The sequence below is a fragment of the Vigna unguiculata genome, chromosome 7, assembly GCF_037176805.1.
Source record: "Vigna unguiculata cultivar grain cowpea cultivar isolate G323 ecotype 2 chromosome 7, ASM3717680v1, whole genome shotgun sequence".
Taxonomy (NCBI): Eukaryota; Viridiplantae; Streptophyta; class Magnoliopsida; order Fabales; family Fabaceae; genus Vigna; species Vigna unguiculata.
Window position 1 is genome coordinate 45,647,107 of NC_140798.1, and position 24,994 is coordinate 45,672,100.

The following is a 24,994-nucleotide window of genomic DNA, read 5'->3' on the forward strand; positions in this document are numbered from 1 at the left end:
AAAGTTAAAAAAAAAAACTAATTCTAATTTTTAAAAAAAAAAATTAAGGAAAAAATATTTAACTTTTTTTTATAATAAGCTTATAACCTGTGTGTTTATAAGAATAGGGATATATTATAAGTTTAACACTATGGTATGGTGTTGTATCTAAGCTTATTTTATTATATGTGTCGTCCATAAAATCTTTTTTTTTTTCTATTTCTTATTACTAAAATGTGGATTTCTTTTCATCGAATGCACGCAATTTTAAATACTTTTTGTTGTTTTTGACGCCCCAAACTGGGGAAACTGGTTGAGTTTCTGGTGACTTAATTCGTGGGAATAAAATGTGCATCACTTTTCCTCCTTTTTGTTTTACTTTTGGCATTTGTCTTTGGAGAAATAATCATAAAGATATCTCAATTTTTGACCATCCATCACATCGCCGAAAGTCATTCGGCCTTCAGCGTGATATGCTACACCATTTCTCTTCAATCATTTTTAACTACACACTCAAAACTATATATTTCTGTGTTTATGTTTACATTAATTTATTCAAATTTACCATTTATCATTTATTCTTAATTCATTTGAGATATCTATTCATAGTTTTCGAATGTTAAATAAAACAAGTTATTTAAAATAATTGTATTTTTATACAAGTTATAGATATGTGCTTGAGTTAATCTCATGTAAAATCAAATATGTACTTAATAAAATTTATACATTTCATGCATAACAATTAGTAAAAAAAAAATAACGAATATTTACCTATAACCAAACTATTCACAAAAATTTAAAATTTTCATAACAAAAAAAGTTTATGAGCTGTACGTATAAAAACGAAGCTGATGGTTTATTTTTCTCCTTCTTTTTTCGAGTAATGATTTTTCTCTAAATTAGGCTCTCTAGCCCCTTATCCGACAATTCCTAAACCAAACTTTCACAAACTTATTTGGTAAAGAATCATTAAAACGCCTTTGATGTACCCATAATTCAACCTAAACCCACTGGTCAAAATTCAAAATGTAAACAACCCGTCAAAACATGATGCTATCATAATCAGTGTGATTTTTAATCCACATTTATATCTTCATTACGAAATTTTAACAATTTTTTTCTTTTAAAATGAGATGACATTTTTTAAATATTAAAAATAAAAAAATAAAAATTACTGAAAAAATAAAACCTAAAATTATAAAAGAAAATCGTCAATGGTTAAAAATTTATTTTCCATTTTTAATACTTTTCTGCCCCAAATATTTACCAACACTTGTTACGTAAACATACATATTTCTAACGTAACACAGTTTCTATTAACAAACTTGTATAATTTGTTCATTTAACAATTACTCAAAAACTTGTGCTTTCTGGGATTTAACTAAAAATAAAGCATATTTTCGTGTCCCAAGATATGATACTGTTCTGTCATATATTATTGAATTGAGTTATTTTCATGTTTCTATCAGATAACTAAACTCCGGTGCTCATACACTTAAGAACTCAACTATCAGTTAATTGAGTTGTTTTAGAAAATATCAAAATAGTGATGTTTAGAAATCAAAATATGAAAGACGGTTCAAATACAATATTTCTCGATTCGCACAAACATTTTTTCCGAAACAAAACTGTAAGATTCAGTAACAGTAAACCAGAAAATGCATAAAGTGAAGTGATCCTAGGAACTTAAATAATCAACCTTGTGTTTTTTTAAATTGATACAACTTCTAATGATTTGGCAGACAACTTTGTTTGTAATGATGATGCCAAACCTATAAAACTCTAGCATGGCCTGAGTCCAATGACTCTAATCTATTAGCAATGAGAACACAAATAATAAAGCAAAGGGGTCCTCCTAAAAGTCATCATGATTGTTCAATCCAGGGTCCCAAATTCAACACTTATGCGCATCATACAACAACACTTGCCCCTTCATGAAATCGCTTTTATAGTACTCAGCAGCCTTGTCCTAAGGTCAGGTAATGTTTTTTGTTTACAAAGTAGTTGTAGCATTAGATCATGTCCCATGCCATTCTCCTTTTCCACTATAAATAGTAATGAGAACAACACCTTTAGGATCATATCTTCTTCTTCTTGGTCTATATTCGAAAATGAAGGTTTCGTATGCAACACTGTGCATCATGGTTACCTTGGTTGCTCTAGCTGAGACAGAGTTGTGTGTGACAGCAGTGACGTGTAATGCGTTGCAGCTGAGTGCATGCGCGAGTGCCATCACCTCCTCGAGCCCTCCTTCATCTGTTTGCTGTAGCAAACTGAAGGAACAAAGGCCTTGCCTTTGCCAGTATTTGAAAGACCCCAACCTCAAGAAGCTTGTGAACTCTCCCAATGCTAGGAAAGTTGCAAATGCTTGTGGTTCCCCATTCCCCACTTGCTAGATATACACTTTTTGAGTATGTTTCACTTCAACTATTATTAGGGTTGTCGGAGTATCTTATGTGTGTTTTTTTCTGTGTAATGTACTCTGTTTCGTTTTTTATCATGAAGTGGGACAGGTCCTCTGGTTGTCCCAGAGTTTGGTGTGGTTCTGCTTCAACAATCACACTTTCCGTTGGAGAATTTGATGTTGTATTGTACTAGCTCTGATGTGCATCTATCAATGAATGTGTAGTTTAAATTTGTTTGCTGATTATGAACGCCCAGCTTTTACCTGTTACATCGTACAAAAAATGTTCTCGTAGGATTGTATTATAACTATTAAATCTCTTTACATAACAAGTTATGAGACAATCATTTCGTTTCTTGTTGAAGTCGGTAGAACTGTTCGTACTAATGTTTAGACCAAAATATGTTAAATACTTTTTGGTTTCAAATCTATTTAGTGTGTGTACAGAATAAACCAAATAATAAACAAAAAAACAAAAGTGATGTGGTAAAAAAGCATACAGATCAACATCTACCACCCTAACTGCATGTGTTCCACCCATTGTGAATTTTATATACTTAAAATATTGTTAATTTTACATTATGAATAGTTAAAACTTACTATATAATTATATATATACAACCATCGAAATATGATTCATATTAATTGTTTGTTAGATAGATAAATTGTTATGAAGTGTTTTAATAGTTTTGTGATGTTATTATTTATTTGTAAGACCAATGATTATGATTGTGACTGAATAACTTGTGCACTTGCAACAAACATCATATTTCAATTAGTTCTTAAAACTAAAAAAAAAAAAACACATATAGTTCAACAAAGAAAAAGAAAAGAAGAATAAATTCCCATCAGTTACTCTGCATTTAGGATTTGCTCAATGTTAATCTTTTTTTTTTTCTATCTTAATTTTTTATATAACTTATGAGAATAAGAGTTAAAATTAAAATAATGGTGATAACAAAATGATTACAATAACTTTTGACCATCCGAATGCTAAATAGAATTATTGTTCGCGGAATCAATTGATTCAAATTGTCATCTTTTATCTTTCTTAGACATTTTGTTGAAGGGAAAAGAAAAGAATATAGTGAGAGTGAACGGAATAAAACTTAGAAAGAGTATATATGCTTTAAAAATAAATAATATTTTAATTATTTTAATCTATCCGTTCACTATTCTATCGAGTCAGAGCCTTTTTCCCAAGTAATATATCAAGTCGAAGACATTGGATGTCTCCTTCACTCACCTGCCTTCTTTCACTCTCCACCATTAGGAAATATACAGAATTCCAAATACGTCATGCATATGAAAATGATTATAGTGATAAAAATAATAATACCATGCCAAAATATCTAGATATTTAAACTTTTGACTCCGACATATCAGATTTCCGCCCATCTGTTTCACCGAACCCAATTAACTAACACCAAATTCAAATGTCAAGATAGACTGACCTAATTCATATAACAAAATTTGCAACAATTCGCCAGTTTTTTTTTCTTTTAATCTCGACTAAAAAGATATTGTAAGAAATTTACAAGTATCTCGGATGACAGTTCTTGGAAATTCTTGACTTAAGAACTAATTCTTACTCGTGATGACCATTGGAGAAAGTTGACATGATTTTCAACTGGAAGAGCTGGTTCTTATAAGAAGAATAGGTTCTTAGGATCAAATTATCATTTTATGGTCATTAGATACAGACTGACCAAAGTTCATAAATCTAATATGGCGTACTAAGATAAGATCCAAGAAAAGGAAGTTTAAGAATCTTCATTTCAAGTATATTATATATAGTGGCTCATGCTCTGGTTAATTTCTATCGCAACAGCACATGCAAGTGAGACACTAAAAGTTCAATAATCAGCAAGTGTCAAAACTTTGAAACTATAAGATTGGAATATATTAAACCACCACCATTGTACTGCCATCTATCTTTATATTTCAAGCATTCTTCCATTACAGCATAAATACTATATATTCACCCATTAATACAAGAACAAGGTTTTGCAAACACTGTTCTTCCTTCTGAACAGGACCACCAAAATTGAGTAAACATCGTTCAAAGCAAGAAATCATGATCAGGCCTTATCAGAGTCAGCCCCTTGGTGGTGGTGGTTGTATTGTGTGGCCAATCCAACCCCTTCATTGCGGTGCTTCTCCCAGAAACCAGTATCAGCCTTGGAGTGTGCCCAATAGTACAAGATGGAGGCCAACATAGACAGCAAGGTCAAGGCAGCACCAGCTGCAAACACACCTTTGCGAAGGGTAGCACAAGATAAATCGTGCCTCACAAAGTACCCTCGGTACTTGGTGTGGTATGCATTCCTCGCAGACCCTGCTAACAAACACGCCTCTGCTCCCAGAAAACTAATCCTGATTTCACAGTACGAATAATTCAAACAAAAACAAATCAACCATTTTTCAACCTTTACCAATTTTTATCCTTTAACAGAAAAATGCTCAATCAATTCACAACACCTGATGTAACTGAAATGAAAGCGAAAGTCTATTTACAAACCCATGGTTCAAAATTTTGTTTAGTACAATTAATTAGGAGATGAATTGGTAGGGGTTTAATTGTTTAGATGCGAAATTAGAAGAAAGTGCGATTAATTCACTTAATTGAGTGTTACCAGGAGAGGATGAAGGAGACGACGGCGCAAGTGGCCGAGCAACCGGAAACAAGCCCTTTGCCGCAGCATAGGCATCGAGTGACGGCGTTGAGGACGGCCTGGCTGAGGAGCAGGAGAGCGACGGCAGCGAGGCCATAGACGGTGGAGGCGTCGGTGGTGTAAGAGCAGAAGGTTCTGTCGTCGTACTCGTCGGGGAGCACCTTCGCCTGAAAACGGAAAAGGAATCAGATTTGAGAGTTGAATCGAAAAAACCAAAGGAGAGGAGAGAGAGGGGGTTACCTCGCTGCGACGTCGTTCGGCGCCAATGGCAAAGACAAAGGCTATGAGATGCAGAGCGATGACGAGAACCAAAATGGTTACAGAAACTGCCATCGTTTTGTTTCGATACCCTTTTCTCTCACTTCACTTCCCCAGCTACTGCTTACTTTTTTGCCTTGTTTTTGTGTGCTTCTTCCTATATTATGTTCTTTAACATCGTCACATTCTCTCTACTTCAAACACTTCGCGAACCTAATTCTTCCTTTTTCTTTTTTTTTTCCTTTTTTTTTATTCCTACTTCAAACTTCAAACTTCTTTTTCTCTAATGAAAACAACGGTTTAGAAGTTTGTATAAAATGGATCAATTGTAATTTTCTACACATGACGTTACTGTAATTATTATTAATAAAGAATAACATATGTGCGATCAAATTTGTCCGTATCTAGTTTTTATTCTCTATTTGTTATTGAGAATTTTTCTCTTTTAAATGAATATGTATTGTATGAATTGACAATTTTGAATAAAAATATTTAATATGAAAACTTTGTTATGTTTATGATAATTTTATTTGATTCGAGCTCAATTGTATTTTGTATCAATAAAAAGATATATGTTGTCTCTAAAAAAATGTATAAAGTGAAAAGAGAAATGTTAGCTTATCTTTGTTTAAACTAAGTTTGGCGCTTGAATTGAGTTTGGGATTGCCATTTTTTAAGTCTAGTGGAAAAGTTTTGTTTTGGTGAGTCATTGTTTGGAAAGAAATGAAAAAAAAAAAAAAAAAAACAGAGAGGTTTAGTATAGTGTGTGGAAATAAAAAGACAAAGAAGGTAATGATGTAAGGGACTTATTGAGTATAGGTGTGACCTAAAAACGATGGTGACGGGACCCACCTTGATATTGGGGATTGGAGTAGGGTGGGACCCAATTACTTACTGCGAGTAAAAACAAAAATAGCTGGAACACGGTTGTCTGGTCGGAGCGCCGCTATCCTTCACTGTCGCTCGATTCAAGGATGGCCCGTTCTTCATTAGGCTTAAATATTAAGTTGATCTTATTTTTTAAAACATTTAAAATAATTTTAATTTTTTAAATTGTGTTCAATTTTATTTTTTATGTAAATGTCGTTTAGATGGTTAAAATGAACAATAACTCTCACGTTCTAGTAAATTTCTTTTAAATTTTTATAATTTAAAAAAAAAATTGTTCATGAGACAAGTTAGAATTTAGTGTCATTTGACACATTACGTGGTAAGTTAGTATTTTTGTCACGTGTCTCGTAATTTATATTTAATTTAGTTCTTATTTTTATTAATTTTATTTAATTTACTTTTAATTTTTTTATTCAATTTAATGAATTTTTTTCTTCTTTAAATTTATTGAATATAATTTTTATATAAATATTATATTAAAATAGGAATTAAAGTGAACAAAATTTAAAAAAATCATCTCTATTAACTAAAAAATATATCTTTCTTTTGATTTTAAAGGATTAAATATACTTTTAATCTATTACCTTTTACATAAAATTAGATTTCAACCATATTCTAAAATTCGAATAATTTTTACTTCCAAATTTTATTATTAAATTAATTTAGTCTCCTACTAGACCATATAACAATTGCCCGGAGTCTGAACAAATATTTTTTTAATAGTCTTTTTAATTCCTTATCAATATCATTACTATTTTATTTATATTAATCAGCCTTGAATAATGAATTTGAACTTAGAGATTTTGAATTTGAAATTATTTCTTTAAATAAACATTAACAATTATTTTAAACCTTAATTACTCGTATGGTGTTAGAAAGTTTTAATTGCATTTCAATTATTGAAAATATGTTTCGATTAACTTTTATTTTAAGAAAAAAAAATTATTAACTACGTAAGTGGTATGTCATATATCAATATGTGATCCTTTTAATTTTTAAAAAAAAAAAATTTAATTTTTTTGTTGTCCACGTGTCAATATCCTAATGTGACATATGATATTGTCAATGCTATATAATAGGACAATACCATGTATTAATGTCAGTGTCAAGTAACATTGTCTTAATTTCAATATAGTGTCCTATATTTAACCTTTTGATTGAATTTGATCTCAATTTTTTTCTTCAAAATAGAGCAATATTTTTCTTCTCGAAATTAAGACAAAATTTATTATTAATATTAGTATTATATTGATAATTTTATTAAATGTAACTTTTTAACACGTTACATTATTATATATTATTAATTCATGTTTTGTTAACCTATTTTCTATAAAATAAAATTAATTAAGTATAAATATTTATTAAAAAATCCCAAACATTTAAAACTAATATACTAATAATCCATATTTTTTTAATAATAAACTAAATAATACCATTTGTAAAAAATATTAAACTAGATCTTTTTAATTTGAAATCAAATTTATTATTTAGATAAATACTATACTAATATTTATATTAAAATTTATTAAATTAAATTAAAGAGACACACTTATACATATATGGACTAAATTGAAATCAAAATAATTACAATATATAATGACATCAACATCTGACATTATTTTATTGTTCAACATTGACACTAGATAACACAAAATTAAAAAAAAAAAAAACAAAAGTTAACATCCTTTTAAGGTCGTTAATACTTTTTTATAAAAAACAACCTAATTAAAACACTTTTAAAAAATAGAATATAATTAAAACAAAAACTTAATGATAAGAACCAACGAATAATTAATCTTTATTTAAATACATTTTTTATTTCTCCTTGCCATAATCTGTGAGTGATTAAGAGGGGACAAGCGGGAAATCCAGGACGAAGTAATGTGATGAATGTGGTATGGCCATATCCAACGCCTATACTGTCTTCGTTGCAACTCACCACACATTTCAATTCACATTTGGAACACAACACTTAAATCAAGATAATAATATATTGATATTGCAAGAGTGTCGGCTTAGAGTTTTTTATTTTTATTTTTAATCCAGATTCTGTTAAATGTTTTATGTAATTATTTTGATGTCTTTAAAATATATTAAAAAGGTTTTTAAAACATTAAAGTAAATGCATTTTAAAGTTATAATAAAAACAGTATCAAAATTATGGCTGAAGAATAAAAAATCTAATTAATGAATTTTTTCAATACTTTGTTTATTAATTTATAATTTAATTAAGCTTGTAAAATTAATAAATTATTATAGTTTTTTTCTCCAACTGTCAAAAAATAATATATGAATATATCATAAATAATTAAGTTATATTTTATTTAAAATGATAAAAGTAGTTGACTTCATACAAACAGTGTAACGTAAAACGACAGTAACGAATAGTAAAAATTAAATAATTAAGTAAAACTATTTTTCATGCTTATGGCATTGGAAGAAGTTAAAAATGAAAATAAGTGATGTGAAAAAAAAAATTGAGGTATTTTCTACCTCTACAACAATTAATAAAGATGATATATTTTTGTGTAACAGTTTCTTAGTTTATACATTTTTCTGGTTTTACCTTAAAACTGTAATATCTGTTTTATTAAAATAAATAATAATAAATTAACCATTTTACAAGTAGTAATGAAAATTAAACTCTTGTTTTGGCTAGCTCTGTATTTATAATTGCTTAAGCATATTAATTATTTTAACTAAAGAGACAAATAAGAAATTTTGTACCTATCTTATTATAATTACATTTTGTATATTTTACTAACTATATTTTGTTAATGATAATCATATAATTTATATTCATTGTTATAAAAATATGTGAATATACATTACCTACATTAGTGTATATAATGTCTGTTCAAAAGAAAAAATTAAATATGTCATGAGTCGTTAAATTATTAGAATTTGTCTATGTTTCAAATTTTTTCTTCAAACTTAAAAAATAAGAAATATATATTTTTAATCTCATTATATTAATTTCTTTTTTATACTTACACTATCAATTTATTCTTAAAGTTTAAAAATCAAAATTTGAATAATGAATTAATTTATTCCACATCTAAATTTAGAAATTACAAATATATTTATTCAAAATAAAAACATTACAGGAAAAAAAAGTCAATATTAACTATAATTTGTTTATGTTTAAGCTAGTTTCAAATAATATTATTTTATAAAAAATAATATTCTAACAATGAAATTTTGATAACAATTTTACAACTTGATGTATTTTTTATGACTTTTTTTCTCGACGTGGATTAATAAATTATAAAATTAAATTAAGAAGATTTCTTATAAGATGTAAAGATTATTTTTAAAATTTTAATTGTTAGAATCAGTGACGGAACTTCAACAAAAATTTTAGGGGGGCCAAATTATATTTGTTATATATAAATTATTTTTTTTAGTTAAAAAAGTTTTCATTTTCTCACATCATTTTTTCTATTCAAAACTAGCACTCATAACAATAGAATCCAAAAAATATGACAATAATATATATAAAAAAGTAGCATAAAATTTATCATCAACAATAATATATTAAAAAAAAGGAGCAAAAGTTACTTTCCGGATCACATTCTAAAGCATTTAAAAATTTATTATATACAACTTTAGGAACTTTAGAGAGTTGTTTTTCATTTTCTTCAATTTTTGGATTCTCATAAAGTTTCTCAAGTTTATATGACACAGATGTACTTTTTTCATTCTCATCACAAGCCTTCCATTTAAAAAAAAAAATCAATTATTTTACTCTTTGTCATAATTTTTCTAATATAAATTTGTCACCTCTCACCTATTTAGAAAATTATTAAATTATGAATATTCTAAACTAAATCTTAAAACCAAGACTCAATATTCTAAGAAAAATAATAACTTCTAGATTATTACATTTCCTTATCTTAGAGATTCATAATCTTGTTCTTCCCTTACACGACTTAAAGTCTAAAATAACTCTATCTACTCAAAGAAGAGTTTGATGGACAATTAAAGCATGATTTTATGATCTCTAACCGATAGAGATATGCCTAAAGCGTAAAAAAGACACATATTACTTCGGAAAAAAAAAAGAGTAAAAAATAAATTTATTCAAAAACAGAAATTGTTTAATCCAAAATGTTTCTTAACTCCTCAATTTTTCCTTAGTGCAATTTGATTTTTAAAAAAATAAAAAATTGATGATGAAAATTGAAATAAAAACAAAAAAAGAGAAAGAGATAGAGACACGAAAAAAAAAACAAATAAAGAAATAAAAAAAATTATAATAAAAAAGAAAAAGATAATTTTTAAATTTAAAAAAGGTTTTTTTAAACTAAATTAATATAAATAAAATTATAATATATAAAATATTTTTTAAAAATATATAAAAATTTTGAAAGAAAAAAAAGTGTTGGAGAGCCATGACGTGAACACTAAGTTCCGCCCCTGGTTAGAATATCATTTCTTTATTTCATATTTTAAATTTTTTTAAGGAGAAGCGATGGTGCTTCATGAAGCAACCAATGCTAAGGAAGCAACTTTCTCTGCATGCATACAGTATGTTCATTGATGAAGCAACGCATTGAACAAGAAAAACACATTTAATGGATTTCTCAATGTTTTCAAGAGATGGAATATCTTGCAAAATAAGTGGGTGAATAGTGATAAACAATAATTTTATTTTTTTTGTGAGATTATATATCAAATGAAGTTTCCGTTCATGTACTAATAATGCTCTGATGACCAACTAAATAAAATCATAAATAGTAAGGAAATAGTTTGATATAAATTAGAAAAATATGTACGTTTGAATTATCTTCCCTCATGATATCCCAAGTTAAAATATATTAATTTTTGGGTCAACTCATACGAGACAATTTATATAATTAGAGACAACCTCTCAAATAGAAATTATTATTTATATTGTTATATATTATATCATGTAAATGAATAGTTTAAAAATGATATTGGAGATAATTGAGTTTGTTAAATTTATATTTTCTTACCGGATTGATTTTGTTAATTAACTAGAGTTTATAAGATGAAATTTGATTATCTAGAAAATATCTATAAGTCGCAAAGCTTGCAATTTGAATAGAACATGTTGCTAAGTATATGTATAATTTGTTGAGTTGATGTTATGAGGATGAGAAAACTTTATCTTTATACTGTACATAACTATCTGTTTGAGTTTATAAAATTAATATATATTTTATATAAATGAAATAATAGCACAAAAACAAATTATTTTATTTTATTTATTGTTTTTACCGTCTAATCTATTTTAATCTATTTTATGTAAAAAGGTTGGATAACATAAAATAGATAAATAAATAAGTTCCACCTTTACTTATCTGTATTTTTCTCTCAATTTATTTTTACTTATCTGTATTTTGTTAGGAACTTATTCATATATAATAATGATAAAGCAAAATAATATTTCTAATTATATCAAAGGGTAATGTTTCCATCAGATATAATTGGATCATGATTTATTTGATAACTAACCATTTCGAATAATTGTTCTTGCATTAAGTATGGTAAAATTATTACTGTGATTTGTTTGATGTAAAAAAATTGAATTTGTATATATAGATATAGATATTTTCTATCTTTACTTTGTATTTTTTGGTTTGTTAGGATTTGATTAAAATGCCTTGATTATATAAAATAACAATCTAAGTTAAGGGGATATAAAAAAGTATTAATTAATGACACCAAATCCTAATACATAAATCACACGATTTAATGACATCAAAATCAGATGAATATTTAGAATTAGATTTTGAAAATTGAATTATCTTACTAATAAAGATTTCTCTCCTTATTTCTTCTCATTATCTCTTTTATCAATAAATTATTTTGACAGTAGATCTACCAATAATAGTTAATGTCATCAAGATTAAATAAACTGAATATTTGAGATTAGGTTTCAAGAATGAATTTATCTTTATTTATAACGATTTTGGTCTTTATTCTTGATATTATGATACTTGACTTAGATTACAATCTTTATCGGTAATTCTGTAATTGTTCCATTTTAGCAATGTAATTCATTTTTCATACATAAATTTGTTTCAAATAACAAAAGCAAATAATATAAAAAAAATTATAATCAGACACGCAAAAACAAAATTCGATAATTTTATTTAATCTAAATCTTTTTACTCTCAGACAGAGCTCTGAGCTAAAATACCATAACATGATGGTATTGTCAAAGGAAGCAATAAACTGCTTCATTCAGTAATTGATTGAGAATGAAAAGACTATTTATATACATGTGGGTTGCATTACTTCAATTATCTAACTACCACAACTAATTATATCACTCTGTGCATTAAATAGCTTTGCAACACATTGGTGGTAGGGCACAGTTCCATGGTTCATTCTATGTTGTTGAGGTATGACAGTAAGTGTTTTATGTTCTGAAAATGTAGTGTTGTTGACTTAGGCATGAATTAAGACCATTCAGGATAGGGAAGGAGAAATATGATCCTGTTCGAATTATTCTTCTGTATTCTGTACAATCTGTAGCAGCTCTTTGATATTATCATACTCTGATGCTGATTAACTCAATTCCCAGGAAATAGTGAGGATAACCAATATACAGTTCCTTATAACAAGGCTGCAATAGGAAAGGTTGAAGTTTCAGAAATTGCATTTATGGGATGCTGATTTTTCAGTGACAGATTTGGCTACTCTTACTGACTTTTTGATCAACTGATAAATGCATGTAGCATGATATCAGTGGTTTTATCAAATGAGTAAGTCATGGTGGAGAAGGTATGAATTGAATGCTGTTAAGCCAAGTAAATGATAAATGCTGTAAAGTACATTTGTAGAATCTGTGTTGAACTAATTGACAAGGCATAAATGATAAGATCTATACTAAATCCCATATGAAACTAAAAGAAGAGATAAGATCTATTCTAATAACAATTCGACAAGTTTTTAAATTATGGAATAAGATACTAATAGATAATATCTTCATTTAATATTACATAGGGCGAGCGCGAGTTCTTTGTATCGGTAAGGTTGCAATGGATATATACCCTGAAGAACTGGAGCTTTTAAGTATTTTCAAGTACCTGCTTTGGTACATTTCTTAGATTTCATAGTTGCTGAAGTAAGATTTATTCACATACTTAACAGAAGGATAAGGGAAAAAAAGATGTCAAGTATTGTTTCCTGGCCTAATAAATGAATGAATCATAGTAAGTAATGATAATAAAGCGGCGAAGCTCCACAGTTCATTCACAGATTAACAAGCAGCATCACAAGGTTTGAGGTAATTGTTGATGGAATTGTCAAAATAGGGATTAGTCCGAAGATTATCACTCCAAAGTTTGAGGTTGGATGTTATGTACTTTGTAAGCAAGTAAATTGGATGGAATACTATTGGGCCGTAAGTACAAGTCAGGTTATTCCTACGAAAGGCTGATAAAGTCCAGTTATTAAGTTGCTACACATCACAATTTCGCTACATATTTAACGTTAGTTAAAAGGAAGAAAATTTAAACAATTTCAATAATTAACATTTATTTGATCTTGTTCGAGTTAATGTGTTCCAAGATAAAAATTAGCATTTAGAAATTGTTCATAATTTTTATCTATAAACACTTCCAAAAAATATGTAAGTGTCAGATGAATTTAACCTCTCTTGTAGACTAAAATCAATTAACAGAACTTCAAAAACTTAAAAAATTATTTAGCTCTCAAATTCTTATCACTGCTAATGATAAACACTCTTCAGAGAACACCGTCAAACAGTAATAATCGTAATTACTAAGGTTTACGAGTGAAATAAGAGAAAAATGTGACGGGTAGAATAACTATGAATTTGATTGCACTTAAATACTCCTCCCAAGTGAATTTTTTACCACCAAGTCAAAACCGATTCTTCTAAACCCAATTTTATAACATAAACAGAAAATGCAAAACAACATTTTGAACAAGTTCATTCACTGAATTCTAGCATTATCTAAAAGCAAAGATTACTATAAGAATTCAAATACAGAAAGTTTGGGGCAATTGAAGCATAAGACTACTAACATATCTAGTAAAATTCCCCAAGAAATTAAAACTATGTCCTATATAATGCATCGCCAGGACAGAAAAAAAGTAGCCTGTTTTGGTTTGTTTAAGAAAACCATACCAATACATATGAAGCAAGTAGCAACCAACAAATCAGCCTGTAGTTGAGAAGCTGCTTTTTAATCTGTACATCCACCAGGAACACATTAAGTAGCCTCTACACTGCCGCTTCTCCAAAGCTTCCCTGTTCATTCACTTATTACAGAAGCAAACAATGCAGAGAAATACAAAGGACGGTGCTTAACATCCTTTCTCCAATTTTCCTTTTACCTTTTGTCAAATAAGTTATTAACTCCAACCCCAATCAAGTATAACATCTAAACAATTAACCAAACACTAATCACCAGTTCTTAAATATCCAGAGTATTATAATATTACAGTGAATTTGATATCATCAACGGCTAAAAAACTGGAAATCTGGGTGACTGACTTGAAGCTGTCTTAACAAGTTATCGGCCCGCTGAAAAAGAGTGCTAGCTAGTTGGCGTTCATGTCCACCACTAGGAGTCCACAGAGATCCTTTGAACTTGTATGAAGCAAGCCCAGAAACAGGTAAAGACATTCTATGGACATTATCCGTCTCAGAAGGAAGTGGCTTCTGAGTCTGCCTTTGTGAACCTGAAACAAAAAAAAGAAGGCATTTTTCAATAAATCAACTGGTGCAAATTAGAAAACGGAAAATGGTTCTTCTGCGGCATCTAACAACACTTTCATTATTATGCGGCATGCACCTATAAATGGCAAAATGTGCAATTAAATAGAAACATGTTCCCGTGATAAAAAAAAACGCAAGCCTTTTTAGTAGAATAATTAAGAACCCCAACAAATCCAGAATGACACTCTTAAGCTTAAAAACAAGACACAAATGTATCACATTTCAAAATTTTGAAAATATCTTACTAGGCCAATAAAATTGGTAAAATCATCGAAACGAAGCAGTAAAATGATTTGCGGTGGTATGACTAAAACAATTAATATATGCCAAGACATAAACCATGTATTCATAAAATTGTATCATGTACATCAATATACATCCTATCCAGTGCATGATGAGGAGATTCTAAAATAACATTTTTGTATCATGTATAAAGAAAGGTTCCAAATAAGTATTCAATTTAGAACCTCTAATTATGTTGAGAGATGGATGCATACCCACGCCCTCAACTCTTAATATTGGTACATATATTGCAGCACAAACAAAATAGAAATCAAACTTGGTTATAAAGCAACATAAAGCACAAATGAAGCAAAAAAATTGCTACCTCCCACAGGTGGACAGAGATCATGGTATGTCAGAAAACAAGCATCCAAATCTTTTAATGTTGGACCAGTTGGTATCCTGTAAATTGGATACCTGCAAGCAAATCATAGAACATGTAAGTCCATCGTGCATGCGTAAGCTGAATATCAAAGCTCAAAATTAAAGAAGAATACCAGGCTACAGATATCCAACTTGATGATAGTATATCACAACTTCCAAGGGTCAACAATTCAGGGAAACGAAAAGCAAGGTCCAGTATCTATTCATCACATAAAAGAAAACAGAATTAAATGACTCAACAAAGAAAAACCAGTGATAACAAATTACCAAAATTCTATTGTGAACAGGGCAAATAATATGGCATTATAGAGTCAGTCAGCGCACCTTATCAGCCAAAGGCTCGCGGCTGTATGGAGGGTCACGTTCAAGATACTCAAAAATCAAATAACCCTGAGGATTGACAGAATCTCCATCATCACTAGAAAACCCATCTTGAGGAAGGGAATTCTGGTCTCTCAAAGATAATCTACTCATCCGTTGAGGTACTTCATCCGACAGATAGGGAAGATTTCTTTGCTCCCTCATGTATTTCAATCCCCTTCCATGTAGAGGCTCACAATCACTGCTACCATCACTACTAGAGTCCCTGAAATCACTGTCACTATCCTCCCCAAGTTGCCTATCAAAGAACCAAATAATTACATTATCATACAAGTAGCTAAACCAGTGAGAACAAGGTAATATCCTCCACATCGGCACAGCAGATCTCAAAATGGTAGAAAACCAAAAATGAATTTTAATTTAATCCTAGAACATGCAATAAACGACCCAAAAAACCACTCTATTGTTTGGCTTGCATTTTCATGCCGAGCCTTTTCAAACAGTCACTAAAATGAATAGTCTTTACAAGGACCAAAACAAGAAATATACCTTGACTTTACAGTTGGCTTCACATTCTGGGAGTAAATTTGGATTCCAGAGAGATAAGGAACGTAATACTGGACAACGCTATCTTTGTCATTCAGTACAAGCGGAACTCCAGCGCCATACGCACTCCACTCGCGGAAGGACTCCCACAAATCACCAAGAACAAAGTAGGGCTGAGACTCCTCATCGCACGCCCTAAGTCCTCTCGTCGTCCTCTGCAAGATCCAAGAAAAACTTTTACACTTAACAGTTCCACACACACAAAGGAAAACCTAATTCATAATAATGGCATTATTTTCTTTTTCTTTTCAAAGCACGAAAACTTTGCTTCTTTTCTTATTAACTCTCACCAAAAAATCCAATCCATGGTCCCTTCCATAATCAAACACGGCCATAAAAGCTAAACCTTCCACCCATTGAATGCAGCCGTAGCAAACAAAGACAGGAACTTTAAATCAATTTCCAATAACCCAAAAAACCAAATTCTAATAAAATAAACACGATTTCACCAACAACCCCGTCAGAAACTTTTTCAAAACACTTGCTACAGTGACTCAAAAGCAAACCTTAGGAAGATACTGAGCAGGCACAGAGGGCGTGATCGCCTGCAAGAACCGCTCCAGATTACTCAACCGGGTCACGACCGGTTCACACGAAGGCACCGCGCCACTCTTCTTCGCCTCCTCCTCATCCGACCCGACCCGGTTCTCCGGTACCCGGTTACCCAAATCCACCGATTTGTCTCTCCCGGTGACATCGCTGTGGGCCCTACGCAGCTTATCGTTCTCCATGGTGTGAAACGGCCGGCGAGCCTTCGCCGGAGAATAGAACCGATCCTCTCCGCGAGCGCGCCCGAAGTTCAAGCCAGTACCCAACATTCCTATGCCCAATAAAAAGGAAGGAAAAACGTGACCCAGGAAACAAAAACGGAGCTTTTTTTGGTGGGTGTTGGATAAACCTCGAGTGTGGTCAACGGTGTTTGGGATGCGGTGAAATGGTTGGGAATTGGATGGGAAACGATGAGGATCTGTGTTAGAGATTCTAGGGTTTGGGGAAACGGGGAAAAGGGTGGGTTGTTTTTGTTATGAGGAAGAAGGGTTTGTGAGTAGAGAGGAGTTGTTTCTGTGAATCGGAAAGAAGGAAAGAAATAGAAAGGGATGGGTCTTTGAGTTATATAAAACAACCAATGTATTCCAACATTTCTCTATTCTTTTTTATCTCTTTTTTATTCTTTTTTATTTTATTTTATTTGTTTTATTTATTTCTATTGGTCTCACATGGTCTAATTTATTGTACCATTTTATTATGTCTTTCCACTCATTCCATCTCTCACTCAATATATTAAATGATAGGTATAATGACACACTTTTTATTTAATATTTTTGTTTATTAAAATGACACTTGTTTAATATAAATAGTAGCTTATTATAATTGGTGTGTATAGAGGTGTTAATTACGTGAATGGCATTTTTTCCTGAATAAAGTGGCGAACGTGGAGGTAGTCAGGGAATGGATCTGGTCGTTGGATGCTGGAAGAAGCAGGTGGGGCAGAGGGTAGAACAGTAATTTCAATTGAGGGCTAAGTGGAACTGGTGCCAGGGACGACGAAACCATTGAAAACGGAAGATGTAATTATATAATGACCCACCGTAAACTCAACCTTTCCTTTTTTTTCTATTTTATAAGTGATTTATCATTTTTTTATTTTTTTTTATTTTAAACTCATTTTAAAAATACTATTTCAAAAATTATCAAAATTTAGGTATTAAATATTGGCATAGGTTATTCACCTAAGACCTTAATTAAGTCTCAATTTATAAAATAATTAAGAAATTTTAATGAATAATTGATGAGTTATCTTTTTAATGAAAATAATATAATTAAAGAGAATTCAATTCACATGATATCACATTCAATTTAAAATTAAAAATAATAAATTTATGTGTGTTTTTTTATATGATATTCAAGTTTTTTAATACTTAAATTATTAACAATAAAAGTTATGTTTAATAATAATAACACATATTGATAAAAGTAACTCAAGAAATTAAGAGTTATTCAATTTAAAGAAAAAAGAATTGAATAACTGAAGAGATTAAGTATTCTTCAAGTTTTAAAATTAAAAAAAATGTATTTAATGTTATTTTAAATCTATGGACGAAAGAGAATGACATAATAAATATTTGTACTTCAACTTTTTTATTTTCTTTATATGAGGCAAAAGTCGTAAATGTATTTATTGTAATACCATCTTCTCATTTGTTTAAAAGAATACGTTTCTGTCTTCTTTTAAACATAAATAAGTTTTAATTGTTTTTATTTCATTTAATGATATTTTATTTATTTTCTAAATTTAACTAATATGGTTTTATATGTTCTTTGTTTTAGGATAATTTTTTTAAGAAAATACTAGAAAGTAGTAAATGTTAATATATGTGTGAACTTTTTTTTTCCTATATTATTTAGTTTTACTTAAATCACTTTGTGGATTAAATATGTTTTTTCTCCTTCAAGTTTTAGTGAATTTTAGAATTAGTCTCTCTTTAAAACTTTATACTAATTTATCATTTCTGGAAATACGTGAATTTAATTCATTTTACCAAATTTTGTTATATTTATTTGACATTTTAAACGTATTTTATGATAATATTTAAATTAACATTGAAATGAAAATGTGTCAAATAGTGTAAACAATTTAAATATTATCATAAAATACGTTTGAAACGTAAGATAAATTTAACAAAATTTAGTTAAAATGGCTAAATTCACACATTTTTAAAGATAAATAACTAAATTGGTCAAAATTTATATTTAACTATTACTTTGTGTTTAGGGTTTAGAGTAGAAAAAATACATTTTTATAAATCATTTTCATTACTTAGAACCTTTTAAAATTTATAATAAAAGTGTGTACATTTACAAAAAATAGTCCAAAGATCTAACTTATAAAAAACACATATACAATAACATTGTTTTGGGAATCGAATATTTTCACAAGTTATTCACATAAAAATATAATAATAATAATAATAATAATAATAATAATAATAATAATAATAATCTATGATTTATTTATTAATAATGTTAACAAGCGTTTCAGTATTGAATAAAGCTCATTAATATGTTTCGAATTTTAAATAAGTGTTTAATTAATTGTAATATTAAATAAAGGGTTAAATTTATATGTAATCCTTAAATTTGAGTGAAAATTGAAATTTATCTTTTTTTTAAATTTTAAATCAATTTAGTCTGTCCTCTTTAAAAGTTAGGTAGATTTAAGTCCTTTTTAAATAAATTTGTCAAGTTTATTTAACATTTTAAACGTGTTTCTCGATAGTATTTAAATTGTTTACATTATTTAACTCATTTTTCACTTTAATATTAGCTGAAGAACGTATTTGAAACATCAACTGAACTTGAAAAAATATGATTATAAGGACTAAATACACGTATTTCTAAAGTTGAGGGACGAAATTAGTCTAAAGTTTTGGAGAGAGACTATTTTCAATTTTCACTGAAAATTAAGGAACCAAAAATATATTTAATCCTTAACTAAATGTTGACTCCATTATCATAAATGTAATTTTATTTTATTTAAAGGACAAAAATATTCATAAATAAATACAACTATAATAATAATTTATTTGATACACAATTATAAAAATTATATATATAATTAAATAATAAAAAAAATATATTTTAATTTTGTTAAAATTTAAATTGAATTAAACGTAAAAAAAGAAAATTAATTTGAAAAGTAACAATAAGTATTTTTGAAGAATTTCATGTCAAAGTGCAAAGATTATAAATTATAAATTTGTGCAAAAACCAAAAATCGTATATTTCAAATGTTTAAATTATTAGAGAGATACTTTTTTTCACTCCTTCAAAATAATTATTTTTTACATTAAATTATTTTAAAATTTTTATTTTATTAAAATATAGTTATTTATTATTTAATAATTTTTAACTTTTAATAGATTTATATCAAATAGATTATTAATTAAAATTGTATTTATTTTTGAATTTTTTATCCATCACTTAAAATGAAATTATATTTATGATAATTGAGTCAAAATTATTTAATGTTATTGATAATTATGCCATTTTCATAAAATTTAAAATATATTATATATCTTTAACCAGTGTTTTTAGATACTGATACTCTTTATTTATAAATAACAATAGAAAAATTACATATTTTAATCATGGTATTTTGTGCTTATTAACAGTGTTGACTTATTGAATGGAACCGCTTACGTTTAAATATCGTAATACATTATTCAATGTGTAGCACAATCTAACTAAATTGATAGTATCTTTTTTGGAACGTTTTATACATTTTCTTTATCAAACGTTCATTTTTTGTTTTCTTTATTAAATATTACAAATGTGTGTTTTCAATAATTAAATTTTATTGATAATAAAATTAAATATAGTATAGCAACAGTATTATTTAGAACTTTAACAAAATTAATTATTCTTATCTGTACGTGCGATCACGTCAAAAATGTCTTAAAATAAGAATTGTTTATAATCAAGACTTAAAAATCACTACTGAATTTTGTATACATCATTTTTTTAAAAATTTGTTAAAAAAGTTTATAAAAAAATATTTATTGTTATTTTTTCTAAAAATTTTAATTCATGAATTATTTTTTTAGATGATATTTTTTCAAAATTATAAAATTCATAAATATTTTTATTATAAAATTTTATATAAAAAGTATTTTATACAACATATTTTGTAAAATAAATAATAACAATTCTTTACAAAATATTTTTCATAACAAAATTAAAAAATTTAAAAGTATTTCTTATAAAAAGTTGACAAACGTATTAAATATGCTTGTTTTATTAGTAAATAAAATTATTGTTTTAATTCTTGCATTTACATCCTTCAATGAAGTTTTTCGATAAATATTCATATTTGTTGGAGTTCTTAAAATAAAATTAAAATTGAAAGTATAAATAATTTTTTTGAGGTTCATACGAAACTCATCAAAGTTTTTGTTGATTTTTATTTTACAACAAAAATATATTTATTTAAATTTTTAAAAATTATATTTGCTACAACAATAATGTTATAATTTTTTTTGAGGTTGTAAAGTTGGAGATGTTGTATTAATGATGTGAGGGGATAATTTATTGAAAGTTTAAAAAATATTTAATGTTATCTTGAAATTCATTGATGAAAGAGAACGAAAATATAAATATTTATCGTTCAACTTGTTTTATTTTCTTTGAAATTTATGTATGAAAGAGACTGAAATGATAAATATTCACCCTTTCAACTTCTGTTATTTTCCTTATATGGGTGGAAATCATAAGTGACTTTATTGTATTGGTTAATTCAATAAATATACTTTAATTTTGTTTAAGTCAATTTGTAGTTTTTAGATTATATTAAGAAAATGGGGATACTCTTTCTTGTTCGGTGCAGGGTTTTTATTATTTATAGATTACTAAAGAGTAACAAATGCTACATTTATTAAATAAGAGGTAAAACTTAGCAAATTTTGTGGTTTTTAATAATTTTAATCAGTATATATTTAGAAGAATGTGCTTATAAGATTTCTCTTCAGAATAACGCAACATAATTGTTTTGTCTCAGTTTCTAAAATGTTAAAATGTTTTTCAATGATGTTTATCTAGTTTTAATATTGAAGCATGAAAGTTGGTGGTATTTCTTTGACACAGTCATTTATCGATATTGTTTATTAATTCATTCTAAATAAATTAGATTGGATCTAATCAAACAATTCATTATGTTGAAAAATTGAAAAGAATATATGTTATAAATTACATGAGATCATTACAAACTATTTAAAATCAAATAAAAAACACTGAGTATAGACATAACTGATTTTTTCATAATAAATTGATTTGAAAGAAAAAGACAAGTATTAAAGATAAGAATATAATTAAGAATACTATTAATATGAATGCAGAAAAATCAATTAAATCACTAGAAACTATTCTTAAATAATCAATAACACATTACAAAATATTTTTAATAATAAATTTATTTGAAAGAAAAAGATAAATTTTCAAGATAAAAATATTATTGAAATAACTATGAAAAAATTATTTATGATACTATATTAATAGAAAAAAATATATTAAATGGAGATGTATAATTAAAAAAAAGTAATATTTATACATACTGAAAAATAAAAATAAAAACACAATAATTAAAAATATAATATCTAAAATATTTGAAAATTATCAGTTACATTATCAGTTAAAAAATAAAACGAGTATGACTTTTATGTTATTGTAAAAAATACCAATTTATTTTAACTGATCATAGATAATAAAATATATTTTTTATAGTGTGAATACATAACCTATTTCATATAACGTTACATAGAAAATTGTCTGGGTTTTAATATTAAGTTTAGTCTGTATACAAACATGTTTTTAGGTAGTTATATAATTTTTTTTTTTAATGTCTTGTCACATTTATCAAATATGTTGAAAATGAAAGTGGGTAGTAATAACTAAAGGAGTTTTTTTATCAATAAAATACTATATTATGTGAAATAATATTATTGAAAAAGAAGTAGAAACTACATATTAAAATTGTAGTAATGTCAACATTAAAATATTATAAATCAACGAGTTCATTTTATTTATCCTTATAGGAGGAAAATTCTGATTAATCAAAACTGTGAGTACACAAATTAAGGAAGCAGAGGAGCGACATGACTACGAAAAGTTATAGCCTAATCTAATATTTCAAGTAGCACAATAAAAGATCGTATGTTATAAGATTTGATTAATTAGCAGGATGTACCCGCTTTGTTTCTTTTGATGTACCAGTTTCGTATTTATATTTAAAAAAAAAGTTAATTGAGTTATAACTTAAAAATATATATTAATTTTTTTTAAAAGGGTTAAATATGTTTTTGGTCCCTCAAGATTACTGTGAATTTTGAAATTAGTCCCTCATCAAAACTTTATACCAATTTAGTCCTTCATCTTTCAAAATGCGTGAATTTAGTCATTTTAATCAAATTTTGTTAAGTTTATATGACGTTTCAAGCATATTTTATGATAGTATTTAAATTAACATTGAAGCAAAAATGTGTTAAACAGTGTAAATAATTTAAATACTATCATGAAATACGCTTGAAACATCAGATAAACTTAACAAAAATTGGTTAAAAGGACTAAATTCACGCATTTTGGAAGATGAATGACTAAATTGGTCAAAAGTTTTGATGAGTGACTAATTCTAAATTTGGCTGAAACTTGAGGGACCAAAACATATATAATCATTTTTAAAAAAAGTTATTAATAATATTAATATTTAAATTGATTTATAAAGTTAAGTATTGATATTTATATTAAAATTTAATAATAAAAATAATAAATAAAGTTAAAATATTAATAAATTTTTTTTTTAAAAAAAACGTATTGAAATATTTTTTAAGAATTAAAACTTGATTATGTAATGACATTTAAATATGTGTGACATTTAACTAATTGAATTAAGTAATAACATATTTATTACTTTACCCAGGCTATCGGTGAAAAAATCAAATTGTTTTTGAACTGAGAATAAAAAAATAATTTAAATGGATACCGTTGCTGTTGGTTTGATTATTTGGATACTGAAAAGACAAAAATAGGGTTTTGTTTTGGATGGTGAAATTAGTGGTGGGAATAAAGACGTTTGATGATGATGGAGGGAGGGAAGTATGAATGTCAATCAAAATATCTGACTGCACATTTCTGATTGGTGGAAACCAAGGCACTCGGATTCCTCACTAATAGAATGACACGTGTCGCAGAGAGAAATTGGAGTGCACGTGTACGTACGCGATTTAAGGTAGTAGCACCGTGGAAACTGTCTCTTTCTTGCTTTATCCTCTACATTTATCTATTTTTAAAACGAAAGATAAAAGAGACTCCTATTCTGCAAACGCAGATCGCAAATAAGCCATTTTACGTTGTTTTGGACCACTTTTCTAAACAAATTCAAAAAATGAGTAATTTTCAAATAAATTAGCAGACAAATAAATTTGGTTTTTATTTTTTCTTTTTTTTCAAAATTGAAGGCGTGCTTCAAATTCAAAATCGACGTAAGAGTAAAATAAATGAAACACTCTTTGCAACTTCAAATAAAGAGGCCTCAATATTTTTTATTAAATTAGTTATAATATTTCAATTTAAAAAAAAGTTTCAAAATTTATTTAGTATTGATATATTTCAATTAAATTAATTATAATATTATGTTTAAAAAAATATCAAAAAAAATATTTTATGAATCTTGCTAATCGGTATACACTAGTTAAAGATAATTAATATGTATTGAATATCGTAAAAATTCATAATTAACTGTGATAATAAATCAAATCTGACTTAATAATCAGTTTTATTATATTTAAAAAAACAAAAATGATCTTAAATGTTGTTCAACTAACTTTTATTTAGTATTCAACCCATCAAAGTTAAAAAAAAAAAACTATACTTTTAATGTTGCTAAAATTAAAATATAATTAAACATCAAAAAATTAAATTAAT

At 27.4% G+C, this 24,994-nt stretch overlaps 3 protein-coding genes across 3 annotated transcripts; 1 reads left to right on the plus strand and 2 right to left on the minus strand.

The window, feature by feature from the left end:
• Positions 1 to 1,798: 1,798 nt before the first annotated feature.
• LOC114192305 (uncharacterized) lies at positions 1,799 to 2,626 on the plus strand. Its single transcript, XM_028081992.2, has one exon. It carries the CDS (start codon positions 2,037 to 2,039, stop codon positions 2,373 to 2,375), a length of 339 nt encoding a protein of 112 aa, XP_027937793.1. The 5' UTR covers positions 1,799 to 2,036; the 3' UTR covers positions 2,376 to 2,626.
• A 1,637-nt stretch (positions 2,627 to 4,263) lies between these two features.
• Positions 4,264 to 5,565, minus strand: LOC114189874 (aerobic coproporphyrinogen-III oxidase (DUF1218)). The gene is made up of 3 exons (XM_028078595.2): positions 5,299 to 5,565; positions 5,020 to 5,225; positions 4,264 to 4,759 (listed from the first exon to the last, which is right to left on the minus strand). The coding sequence occupies exons 1-3, from the start codon at positions 5,389 to 5,391 to the stop codon at positions 4,465 to 4,467; spliced, it is 594 nt and encodes a 197-aa protein (XP_027934396.1). The 5' UTR covers positions 5,392 to 5,565; the 3' UTR covers positions 4,264 to 4,464.
• An 8,560-nt stretch (positions 5,566 to 14,125) lies between these two features.
• On the minus strand, positions 14,126 to 17,601 carry LOC114191965 (uncharacterized). Its single transcript, XM_028081443.2, has 6 exons — positions 17,029 to 17,601; positions 16,466 to 16,677; positions 15,920 to 16,214; positions 15,709 to 15,794; positions 15,537 to 15,628; positions 14,126 to 14,892 (listed from the first exon to the last, which is right to left on the minus strand). The coding sequence occupies exons 1-6, from the start codon at positions 17,338 to 17,340 to the stop codon at positions 14,669 to 14,671; spliced, it is 1,221 nt and encodes a 406-aa protein (XP_027937244.1). The 5' UTR covers positions 17,341 to 17,601; the 3' UTR covers positions 14,126 to 14,668.
• Between the last annotated feature and the right edge of the window lie 7,393 nt (positions 17,602 to 24,994).